The sequence below is a fragment of the Cetorhinus maximus genome, unplaced genomic scaffold (assembly GCF_964194155.1).
Source record: "Cetorhinus maximus unplaced genomic scaffold, sCetMax3.hap1.1 HAP1_SCAFFOLD_1997, whole genome shotgun sequence".
NCBI lineage: Eukaryota > Metazoa > Chordata > Chondrichthyes > Lamniformes > Cetorhinidae > Cetorhinus > Cetorhinus maximus.
In genome coordinates this window covers 1-12,838 of record NW_027597937.1, presented here as the reverse complement: position 1 = coordinate 12,838, position 12,838 = coordinate 1, and the positions used below count along the sequence as shown (strand labels likewise).

The 12,838-nt window shown below is 58.7% G+C and overlaps 1 protein-coding gene across 1 annotated transcript; it reads right to left on the bottom strand.

Annotated features, from left to right (window-relative positions):
• Nucleotides 1–1,769: 1,769 nt before the first annotated feature.
• On the bottom strand, nucleotides 1,770–12,550 carry cd2bp2 (CD2 (cytoplasmic tail) binding protein 2; the record flags this gene model as incomplete). Its single annotated transcript, XM_078537163.1, has 5 exons — nucleotides 1,770–2,645; nucleotides 3,724–3,862; nucleotides 8,032–8,132; nucleotides 11,057–11,585; nucleotides 12,393–12,550. Coding segments are annotated over 4 exons (899 nt in total), but the record flags the coding sequence as incomplete, so codon positions are not given.
• Nucleotides 12,551–12,838: the final 288 nt, after the last annotated feature.

The following is a 12,838-nucleotide window of genomic DNA, read 5'->3' as shown; positions in this document are numbered from 1 at the left end:
CCCCCCAGTCCGATGCATCCCAGTCTGGGTCGATGGGGCCTGTCCGACCACAGTGTGGGGGAGGGAGGGTCAATCGAGGGGGGTTAGGATCCGGAAAGCGCTGCCTGAGAGTGTGGGGGAGGGAGGGTCAATCGAGGGGGTTAGGATCTGGAACGCGCTGTTCTGAGATTGTGTGGGGGAGGGAGGGTCAATCGAGGGGGGTTAGGGTCTGGAACGCGCTGCCTGAGAGTCTGGGGGAGGGAGGGTCAATCGAGGGGTTAGGATCTGGAATGCGCTGCCCGAGTGTGGTGGAGGGAGGGTCAATCGAGGGGGTTAGGGTCTGGAACACGCTGCCTGAGAGTGTGGGGGGAGGCAGGCAATCAAGGCGTTTGAGAGGGAATGGGATGGTTATCGGAAAAGGAAGAACGTGCGGGTTTAACAGGGAGAAAGTGGGGGAGCGGGACGAGGTGAATCGCTCATTCGGACTGTAAGGAACACATCTTTTTGTTTTCTGTTCGGGCTGTGGATTAAAACTACAATGGATGCAGTTCGAAAGACACGTCCACTGGAACAGGACGAGAAATACACACAAGGTTGCAGTCCTGGAACAAAGCGTGCCACGAAAGACAGGATGGTGCCGGAAAGGAATCCTGAACCAAGGGAGCTGCCCTGGCAACAACTTCTTAATTGGCTTCGGGCCAGGTGAGCAGGTTTTTGTGTGAGGGCAGTGCAGCGGAATAGCTACAAGCCTGAAAGGAACAAGGCCTAAAACCTCTTTCTCCTGTGTGTGGGGGCAAGATTCCAATAATTTCACCATAATAGCTAGCTGGCTTTTTCTCCTCATATCTCTATAAGCTGCTCTCTCTCTTTCTAAAAAAACCCCTGTCAAGAGGCAAAGGGGAAAATCACTGTTCGAGACATTGAAAGGCAAGTGCTCAATCAGTGGACTACAGACTGAAAGTGCTGGGAAGACCACCTCGTGTCATCAACAAAGAGCTGAAAGGGATTCGGAAGACGTCGATCAAAATCAACCGATCAAATCCTGTACTCCGGAACTGGTGCTATTGAACTGTTTTATCTCGCCCTTAAAATCCAGGTGTGTGTGTGTCTTCTGTGTCGTGTGTGTGTGGCGGGATTTAAGAAGGGGGTAGAGTTTAAGGTATAGGGTTAGGAGCTGGAAGTTCAGGTCTCTTCCTTTTGCCACTCGTTGAAGACAATTTGTTCAGGAAACAGTTATTTACTTCTTAATTTTACAAACCTGGTGCCTCATTCCGTCAGCCTAAATTAAACAGTTTGGGTAGAATCGGGCGGTTTCGTCCAACGTTTCACATTCGTCGCGGTTCGGGGAGCAGCGGGGGGGCTCGATATTACAGCGCGCGGTCCCCGGTGAGTCGTGACAAAGCGCGGGATCGGCGGGGTGAAGCTGGGGAGGGGTGGGGGGGAGATTCGGAGGGGGGGGAGGCAAGTCGCTCCGTCGTCAGAGAGCCATCACGGACTCGACGGGCGGAATGGCCTCCGGTCGCAACGCTGCCGTTGCCGGACTCGCAGGTGGGCCAGGCCGGGTAAGGGCGGCGGGTTTCCTTCCCTGACGGGACCTTGAGCCACGAGTGATGGTTTCCGGCCCTCGCGGGTACATCAGCCCGACTTTCCGCCAATCCCCGAACTCCGCCATCCCGACGCCTCCGTTTCTAACTTCCTCGTTGCGCGCGATCGTTTTATTTCTGGAACGATCGAATGGACGCCGAGGTTCCCGGTTAGCTGGCTTCCAAATTAATTCCTTCATTCGGTCATTTCGATGTACAATTGTTCTGTTTAATGTGTTTCACGCGTTACACCAATTACGAGGTTGATAATATTATAACTTAGGGGAAAATGAAAGGGGTTAACATCACCTGTTGTGCCTGACAGTGAACCTGCGTGGTTTTGACTGTTAAACATCAAAATAATTGGATGGTTTTCACTAAGAAGGTGCAAGGTATTTACACTTGGAGACAATGACTGCCATCTCTGACTTTGCAATGTGGAGACTCACGGGTCTCCCAAAGACCCAGAAAGGAGTTGTTGGTACCATGTCGCCAACAGTTGCGCTGGGAACTGTCCTTTTACTGCCAGGACGGAAAGGGAGTGGGGACCCAAGGATAGCTAATTAGCATTTCCACCTGGAGGAAAGGTAAATGCGCTTCATGTTGCCACGGGAACGGAGGGCGGAGGAAGCCACTTCTGAGATCAGGTTACAGGCTTCCCTACAAAAGCCACGAACAGCGCAGATGAGTTATCTGCTCTGTGCGGCCGGCAGCGAGAAGGCGGCTACTCTGGCTCTGCGGGCTAGCACAGCCCGACGGGGGAGCGAGACGGTCTCGAGTTGAAGAGAGGCATGCGGGCTCCAGGAGGAGATTTGTTCTGGCAAGGACTGGCAGGGGGGTGGGCGGAGAAGAATCATCGGAACAGTCTTTACAGCGGGTGATGGATTTAAGAAGCTCTCCGAAAACTGAGGAAAACGCCTGGAGACGGTCACTTGAAGATACTACTCCACAAGGCAGAGATAGGTGAACCACTGGAAGCAACTGAAGACTATTTGCCATTAAGGACTGTTATTCTGCGGAGGGCACAATGGGTGATAAGTATAAAAGGAAAATGTTTCGCTCTGTCGTTTAAAGTATAACTGCCTACAAAAAGAAAATAAAGTGTTTAGTCAATGGTTCTTTGAGTCATTTGTTACAGTAAAAGTTTTAAAAGGCGAAATCTTGACTTTGCTCAGTGGGGAACTGGAAACTCAAATTTCTTTTTTAAGTGTTTGATGTCATGACAGAGATTGCAACACTCTCCCTCCCTCGTTTGACCTCGTCGCTCTGTTTGAATTATTTCACACCTCTGTGGCAACAAGAGCAGGTCAGAGGCTGGGAATCCTGCGGGGAGTAACTCACCTCCTGACTCCCCCCACCAAAGCCTGTCCTCCATCGACAAGGCACCAGTCAGGAGGGTGATGGGATACTCTCCCCACTTGCCTGGATGAGCGGCAGCTCCCACAACACTCGAGAAGCTCGACACCGTCCGGGACAAAGCAGCCCCCCCGCTCGATCGGCGCCCCACCCACAAACATTCACCTCCCTCCACCACCACCGACGCACAGGGGCAGCAGCAGCGTGTGCACCATCTACAAGATGCACTGCAGCAACTACGCCGAGGCTCCTCAGACAGCGCCGCCCAAACCCACCACCGCTGCCGCCTAGAAGGACGAGGGCAGCAGGCACGTGGGGAACGCCAGGCACCCCTCCACGGCATCGGAACCACACCGCCGCCACCCAGCTGTGTGGGGGCCAGAGCCCAGAGAGCGAAACAGTACTCCAGTCGACGTTTAATAATCAGCATTGTTTCTTTTATCCTCCTCCTCCTCCTTGCTCGGCGGAAACAAAACGCACAGCTAAAAACGCGCCGACGGTGGGGTGGGGGGCAAAGCCGGGTTAGAGGTGGGGGTGGGGGGTGGGACGGAGGGGGGGGGGAAGGGGCCGAGTTAAACAAAAAAACGAGCCTTCGGAGGGAGGAGGTTTCCCGGCCGGGGGGGGGGTCGACGGGTCAGGGAAGGGGTAGCGGACGAGAGCGAGGCTCGGCGCGCCTCTCCGGGCCGCGCGCGCCAACTCTGCCCCCGCCCTCCCTGAGGGCAGGGAGGCTCCGATTCTGTCGGGGGGGGGGGGGGAGGTGGGGGAGGAGGGGGGGGGGGGGAGGAGGGGGAGGAGGTGGGGTCACCTCTTGGCAAAGCACTCCCGTCACGGCGTCACGTGTAGAGCTCAAAGTCGATCCGGCGGGAGCTGTAGAAGATGCTGCCGGGCTCTCCGACTTTGCGGCAATAGACTCCTTCCCGGAAGTAGTCCTGGTCAACCCAGTCCTGGGGCGGGGGGGAAGGGAGGGAGGGAATACAGGAAGATATGGGGGGGGTAGGTGGATATGGAGGGAAAAAAGAGAGGGAAGATTAGACGCATGGGAACCAATCCTCTCACCCCCACCACCACCCCCACCCAATCAGCGAGACCTGACTCAGACCCACCCCTCTCACCCCCACCACCACCCCCACCCAACCAGCGAGACCTAACTCAGACCCACCCCTCTCACCCCCACCACCCCCACCCAACCAGCGAGACCTAACTCAGACCCACCCCTCTCACCCTCACCACCCCCACCCAACCAGCGAGACCTAACTCAGACCCACCCCTCTCACCCTCACCACCCCCACCCAACCAGCGAGACCTAACTCAGACCCACCCCTCTCACCCCCACCACCCCCACCCAACCAGCGAGACCTGACTCAGACCCACCCCTCTCACCCCCACCACCCCCACCCAACCAGCGAGACCTGACTCAGACCCACCCCTCTCACCCCCACCACCCCCACCCAACCAGCGAGACCTGACTCAGACCCACCCCTCTCACCCCCACCACCCCCACCCAACCAGCGAGACCTGACTCAGACCCACCCCTCTCACCCCCACCACCCCCACCCAACCAGCGAGACCTAACTCAGACCCACCCCTCTCACCCCCACCACCCCCACCCAACCAGCGAGACCTGACTCAGACCCACCCCTCTCACCCCCACCACCCCCACCCAACCAGCGAGACCTGACTCAGACCCACCCCTCTCACCCTCACCCCCACCATCCAACGAGACCTCACTCACACCCACCCCTCTCACCCTCACCCCCACCATCCAGCGAGACCCTCACTCACACCCACCCCTCTCACCCTCACCCCCACCATCCAGCGAGACCTCACTCACACCCACCCCTCTCACCCTCACCCCCACCATCCAGCGAGACCTGACTCACACCCACCCCTCTCACCCTCACCCCCACCATCCAGCGAGACCCTCACTCACACCCACCCTCTCACTCCCACCACCCCCACCCAGCCAGCGAGACCTGACTCACACCCACCCCTCTCACCCTCACCCCCACCATCCAACGAGACCTCACTCACACCCACCCCTCTCACCCTCACCCCCACCATCCAGCGAGACCTGACTCACACCCACCCCTCTCACCCTCACCCCCACCATCCAACGAGACCTCACTCACACCCACCCCTCTCACCCTCACCCCCACCATCCAGCGAGACCCTCACTCACACCCACCCTCTCACTCCCACCACCCCCACCCAGCCAGCGAGACCTGACTCACACCCACCCCTCTCACCCTCACCCCTACCATCCAACGAGACCTCACTCACACCCACCCTCTCACTCCCACCACCCCCACCCAGCCAGCGACACCTGACTCACACCCTCTCACCCCCACCATCCAGCGAGACCCTCACTCACACCCACCCCTCTCACCCTCACCCCCACTATCCAGCGAGACCCTCACTCACACCCACCCTCTCACCCCCACCCAACCAGCGAGACCTCACTCACACCCACCCCCTCACCCTCATCCCCACCATCCAGCGGGACCCTCACTCACACCCACCCCCTCACCCTCATCCCCACCATCCAGCAAGACCCTCACTCACACCCACCCCTCTCACCCTCACCCCCACTATCCAGCGAGACCCTCACTCACACCCACCCTCTCACCCCCACCCAACCAGCGAGACCTCACTCACACCCACCCCCTCACCCTCATCCCCACCATCCAGCGAGACCCTCACTCACACCCACCCCTCTCACCCTCATCCCCACCATCCAGCGAGACCCTCACTCACACCCACCCCTCTCACCCTCACCCCCACCATCCAGCGAGACCTCACTCACACCCACCCCTCTCACCCTCACCCCCACCCAACCAGCGAGACCTCACTCACACCCACCCCTCTCACCCCCACCCAACCAGCGATACCTGACTCACACCCACCCCTCTCACCCCCACCCAACCAGCGAGACCTGACTCTCACCCACCCCTCTCACCCTCACACCCACCCAACCAGCGAGACCCTCACTCACACCCACCCTCTCACCCCCACCACCCCCACCCAACCAGCGGGACCTCACTCACACCCACCCCTCTCACCCCCACCCCCACCCATCCAGCGAGACCCTCACTCACACCCACCCTCTCATCCCCACCACCCCCACCCAACCAGCGGGACCTCACTCACAGCCACCCCTCTCACCCCCACCCCCACCCCCACCATCCAGCGAGACCCTAACTCACACCCACCCTCTCACCCCCACCCCCACCATCCAGCGAGACCTGACTCACACCCACCCCTCTCACCCTCACCCCCACCCAACCAGCGAGACCTCACTCACACCCACCCTCTCACCCCCACCACCCAACCAGCGGGACCTCACTCACACCCACCCTCTCACCCCCACCACCCAACCAGCGGGACCTCACTCACACCCACCCCTCTCACCCTCACCACCCCCACCCATCCAGCGAGACCTGACTCACACCCACCCCTCTCACCCTCACCCCCACCCAACCAGCGAGACCTCACTCACACCCACCCTCTCACCCCCACCACCCAACCAGCGGGACCTCACTCACACCCACCCTCTCACCCCCACCACCCAACCAGCGGGACCTCACTCACACCCACCCCTCTCACCCTCACCACCCCCACCCATCCAGCGAGACCTGACTCACACCCACCCCTCTCACCCCCACCCAACCAGCGAGACCTGACTCACACCCACTCCTCTCACCCCCACCCCCACCATCCAGCAAGACCTCACTCACACCCACCCCTCTCATCCCCACCCCCACCATCCAGCGAGACCTGACACACACCCACCCCCTCACCCTCACCCCCACCCAACCAGCGAGACCTGACACACACCCACCCTCTCACCCCCACCACCCCCACCCAACCAGCAAGACCTGACTCACACCCACCCCTCTCACCCTCACCCCTCTAACCCCCAGCCCCCGCCGTCTCACCCAACGTCTTGGGGCAACGCTAGCGCCGGGCGTCAGGGTGATCAGGGGAAGCGGGGGCCACGTCTGGTCTCCTAGCTCGAGGGGGCTGCTGCCCACGTAGGTCACCAACCAGGGGGCCGGGCCGCTCGGCCCCCTCGAGGCTGCTTCCCCACCCCCCCCCATTCGATAAAGTCACCTCCGATCCGATCGGAAGCTCAACCTCGCATCCCCGCCTCCCTACCTCCCCCCTACCCAATAACCTTACTCTGGTTAAACGAGACAGGGGAAGCTCGACATGACCCACCCCTGCACCCCCTCTCGTGGGGGAATCTAGAACGAGGTGGGAGGTCCACAGCGCCAGAACAAGGGGGCACACGTTAGGTTCATATTCCAGGTGACGTTCTGTGGGAGTGTCAGTGCTGAGGGAGTGCACTCCGACAGTGCGGCGCTCCCTCAGCACTGACCCTCCGACAGTGCGGCGCTCCCTCAGTACTGACCCTCCGACAGTGCGGCGCTCCCTCAGCACTGACCCTCCGACAGTGCGGCGCTCACTCAGTACTGACCCTCCCACAGTGCGGCGCTCCCTCAGCACTGACCCTCCAACAGTACAGCGCTCCCTCAGCACTGACCCTCTGACAGTGCGGCGCTCCCTCAGCACTGACCCTCCGACAGTGCGGCACTCCCTCAGCACTGACCCTCCGACAGTGCGGCGCTCCCTCAGCACTGACCCTCCGACAGTGCAGCGCTCCCTCAGCACTGACACTCCGACAGTGCGGCGCTCCCTCAGTACTGACCGTCCGACAGTGCGGCGCTCCCTCAGCACTGACCCTCCGACAGTGCGGCACTCCCTCAGTACTGACCCTCCGACAGTGCGGTGCTCCCTCAGCACTGACCCCTCCGACAGTGCGGGCGCTCCCTCTCAGCGCTGACCCTCCCACAGTGCGGCGCTCCCTCAGCACTGACCCTCCCACAGTGCGGCGCTCCCTCAGCACTGACCCTCCCACAGTGCGGCTCTCCCTCAGCACTGACCTACCGACAGTGCGGCGCTCCCTCAGTACTGACCTACCGACAGTGCGGCGCTCCCTCAGCACTGACCCTCCGACAGTGCAGCGCTCCCTCAACACTGACCCTCCGACAGTGCGGCGCTCCCTCAGCACTGACCCTCCGACAGTGAGGAGCTCAACCCGCGATGTGCCTACCTGCATCTGGCTGCTCGAGAAAGGGCCGTAGAGCTCTGCGTCGTCTGTGTTTTCCCACTTGTACTCCCACATCACTTCAGTAAGGCCGGTCGAGATTATCTCTGCAATAGCGAAAGACATAAAGAGAGTATTAACTCCCACACCAAATCCCAAGGCACAACCCAAGTTACACAAGTCAGTGTACAGATATCTCCCTGAGAGAGAGAGGGACTGAGAGACACCAGTCAGTGTACAGATATCTCCCTGAGAGAGAGAGAGGGGACTGAGAGACACCAGTCAGTGTACAGATATCTCCCTGAGAGAGAGAGGGGGGACTGAGAGACACCAGTCAGTGTACAGATATCTCCCTGAGAGAGAGAGAGAGAGAGAGAGACACCAGTCAGTGTACCGATATCTCCCTGAGAGAGAGAGAGGGGACTGAGAGACACCAGTCAGTGTACAGATATCTCCCTGAGAGAGAGAGGGGACTGAGAGACACCAGTCAGTGTACAGATATCTCCCTGAGAGAGAGAGGGGACTGAGAGACACCAGTCAGTGTACAGATATCTCCCTGAGAGAGAGAGAGAGGGACTGAGAGACACTAGTCAATGTACAGATATCACCATGAGAGAGAGAGAGAGGGAATGATAGACACCAGTCAGTGTACAGATATCTCCCTGAGAGAGAGAGGGACTGAGAGACACCAGTCAGTGTACAGATATCTCCCTGAGAGACAGAGGGGACTGAGAGACACCAGTCAGTGTACAGATATCTCCCTGAGAGAGAAAGAGGGACTGAGAGACACCAGTCAGTGTACAGATATCTCCCTGAGAGAGAGGGGACTGAGAGACACCAGTCAGTGTGCAGATATCACCCTGAGAGAGCGGGGACTGAGAGACACCAGTCAGTGTACAGATATCTCCCTGAGAGAGAGAGAGAGGGGATGAGAGACACCAGTCAGTGTACAGATATCTCCCTGAGAGAGGGGACTGAGAGACACCAGTCAGTGTGCAGATATCTCCCTGAGAAAGAGAGAGGGACTGAGAGACGCCAGTCAGTGTACAGATATCTCCCTGAGAGAGAGAGAGGGGACTGAGAGACACCAGTCAGTGTACAGATATCTCCCTGAGAGAGAGAGGGGACTGAGAGACACCAGTCAGTGTACAGATATCTCCCTGAGAGAGAGAGGGGACTGAGAGACACCAGTCAGTGTACAGATATCTCCCTGAGAGAGAGAGGGGACTGAGAGACACCAGTCAGTGTACAGATATCTCTCTGAGAGAGAGAGGGACTGAGAGACACCAGTCAGTGTACAGATATCTCCCTGAGAGAGAGGGGACTGAGAGACACCAGTCAGTGTACAGATATCTCCCTGAGAGAGAGAGGGACTGAGAGACACCAGTCAGTGTACAGATATCTCCCTGAGAGAGAGAGGGACTGAGAGACACCAGTCAGTGTACAGATATCTCCCTGAGAGAGAGAGGGGACTGAGAGACACCAGTCAGTGTACAGATATCTCCCTGAGAGAGAGGGGACTGAGAGACACCAGTCAGTGTACAGATATCTCCCTGAGAGAGAGAGGGACTGAGAGACACCAGTCAGTGTACAGATATCTCCCTGAGAGAGAGAGAGGGACTGAGAGACACCAGTCAGTGTACAGATATCTCCCTGAGAGAGTGAGGGGACTGAGAGACACCAGTCAGTGTACAGATATCTCCCTGAGAGAGAGAGAGGGGACTGAGAGACACCAGTCAGTGTACAGATATCTCCCTGAGAGAGAGAGGGGACTGAGAGACACCAGTCAGTGTACAGATATCTCCCTGAGAGAGAGAGGGGACTGAGAGACACCAGTCAGTGTACAGATATCTCCCTGAGAGAGAGGGGACTGAGAGACACCAGTCAGTGTACAGATATCTCCCTGAGAGAGAGAGGGACTGAGAGACACCAGTCAGTGTACAGATATCTCCCTGAGAGAGAGAGGGACTGAGAGACACCAGTCAGTGTACAGATATCTCCCTGAGAGAGAGAGAGAGAGGGGACTGAGAGACACCAGTCAGTGTACAGATATCTCCCTGAGAGAGAGAGAGAGAGGGGACTGAGAGACACCAGTCAGTGTACAGATATCTCCCTGAGAGAGAGAGAGAGAGGGACTGAGAGACACCAGTCAGTGTACAGATATCTCCCTGAGAGAGAGAGAGAGAGGGACTGAGAGACACCAGTCAGTGTACAGATATCTCCCTGAGAGAGAGGGACTGAGAGACACCAGTCAGTGTACAGATATCTCCCTGAGAGAGAGAGGGACTGAGAGACACCAGTCAGTGTACAGATATCTCCCTGAGAGAGTGAGGGGACTGAGAGACACCAGTCAGTGTACAGATATCTCCCTGAGAGAGAGAGAGGGGACTGAGAGACACCAGTCAGTGTACAGATATCTCCCTGAGAGTGAGAGGGGGGACTGAGAGACACCAGTCAGTGTACAGATATCTCCCTGAGAGAGAGAGGGGGGACTGAGAGACACCAGTCAGTGTACAGATATCTCCCTGAGAGAGAGAGGGGGGACTGAGAGACACCAGTCAGTGTACAGATATCTCCCTGAGAGAGAGAGAGGGGACTGAGAGACACCAGTCAGTGTACAGATATCTCCCTGAGAGAGAGGGGACTGAGAGACACCAGTCAGTGTACAGATATCTCCCTGAGAGAGAGAGGGGGGACTGAGAGACACCAGTCAGTGTACAGATATCTCCCCGAGAGAGAGAGAGGACTGAGAGACACCAGTCAGTGTACAGATATCTCCCCGAGAGAGAGAGAGGGACTGAGAGACACCAGTCAGTGTACAGATATCTCCCTGAGAGAGAGAGGGGACTGAGAGACACCAGTCAGTGTACAGATATCTCCCCGAGAGAGAGAGAGGGACTGAGAGACACCAGTCAGTGTACAGATATCTCCCTGAGAGAGAGAGAGGGGACTGAGAGACACCAGTCAGTGTACAGATATCTCCCTGAGAGAGAGAGAGAGAGAGAGAGAGAGAGCGAGCGAGTCCACTCACCTGTCTCATCCGGCGTTTCCTCTCGCGGCTTCAGCAAACTCTCGTCGATCCGCTCGGCAAACATGTCGAGGGGGTCGGCTGGTGGCTTCGAGGGTCTCGAGGGCTGGGCCGTGCCCTTCCTCAGCCGATGCCTGACCTTCTCGTAGGTGTCCTGGTAGATCTCGTACTCCCCCCAGGCCACCATCTGGTCGGCCAGGCCCGTCAGCCGGTCCAGCTGCTCGGACCGCCGCTGGGCCTCGCCCTCGGGCCCCTCCTCCTTCTTCTCCTCCTCCTCCTCCTTCTTCTCCTCCTCCTCCTCCCCTCCGCCAGCCGACCTCGTCCTCCTCCTCTTCCTCCTCTTGGCCTCCCAGGGCCTCTGGCCGGCGCCCGCCCCGGAAGCCACGCCTCCCAGCCTCCGGATGGCCTTGGCCACCGTCTCTCCGGGCCTGAGCATTCCCAGGATGTCCTCCAGGAGGGTCCGCACGTCGGTGGGGGGCTCGGGGCTCTCGCTCTCCGCCTGGCGCCGGGCTGGCCTCTGCTGGACTCGCACCTGAGGGGCAGGGAGAGCACAGGGACCCGAATCAGTCCGCGTCCACTGCGCACCCCATCCGCAAACATTCACTCCCTCCACCACCGACGCACAGGGGCAGCAGTGCGTGTACCATCTACAAGATGCACTGCAGCAACTCACCAAGGCTCCTTCGACAGCGCCGCCCAAACCCACCACCTCTACCGTCTAGAAGGACGAGGGCAGCAGACACATGGGGAACACCACCACCTGGGAGTTCCCCCTCCGAGCCCCTCACCCATCCCGACTTGGAAATATATCGGCCGTTCCTTCACTGTCGCTGGGGTCGAAATCCCGGAACGCCCTCCCTAACAGCGCCGTGGGTGTACCTACACCACACACGGGGACAAAATCCTGGAACTCCCTCCCTAACAGCGCCATGGGTGTACCTACACCACACAGGACAAAATCCTGGAGCTCCCTCCCTAACAGCGTCGTGGGTGTACCTACACCACACAGGACAAAATCCTGGAACTCCCTCCCTAACAGCGCCATGGGTGTACCTACACCACACAGGACAAAATCCTGGAACTCCCTCCCTAACAGCGCCATGGGTGTACCTACACCACACAGGACAAAATCCTGGAGCTCCCTCCCTAACAGCGCCATGGGTGTACCTACACCACACGGGGACAAAATCCTGGAACTCCCTCCCTAACAGCGCCGTGGGTGTACCTACACGACACACGGGACAAAATCCTGGAACTCCCCCCCCTAACAGCGCCGTGGGTGTACCTACACCACACAGGGGACTGCAGTGGCTCAAGAAGCCTTGCCGCGCCGCCTCACCCAGTCGATGTTGTCCAGCCAGTTGTCGCGGATGACCCCTTCTTTCTTCAGGAAGTAGTTGCCCTCGGAGTCGAAGTGCCCTTCCTCCATCTCCTCCTCCAGGTTGAAGGGGGTGATCTTGATGCCATCGTCGTAGTCGATGGTGGCCGACTCCTGCCCTGGGGAGGGAAGCAAACCAGACCGTGGGGCAACCCCCGGGGCCTTCCACACTCCCGCGGACAAATGGAGACCCCCCCAACCAACTCGGGCACCTTCCCATCTTCTCAGAGCCATCGCTGGTCCCCCGATTCCCCATTCCCAGTGTTCCCATTGAACCTGCTTCCCCCGATTCCCCATTCCCAGTGTTCCTATTGAACCTGCTTCCCCCGATTCCCCATTCCCAGTGTTCCTATTGAACCTGCTTCCCCCGATTCCCCCATTCCCAGTGTTCCTATTGAACCTGCTTC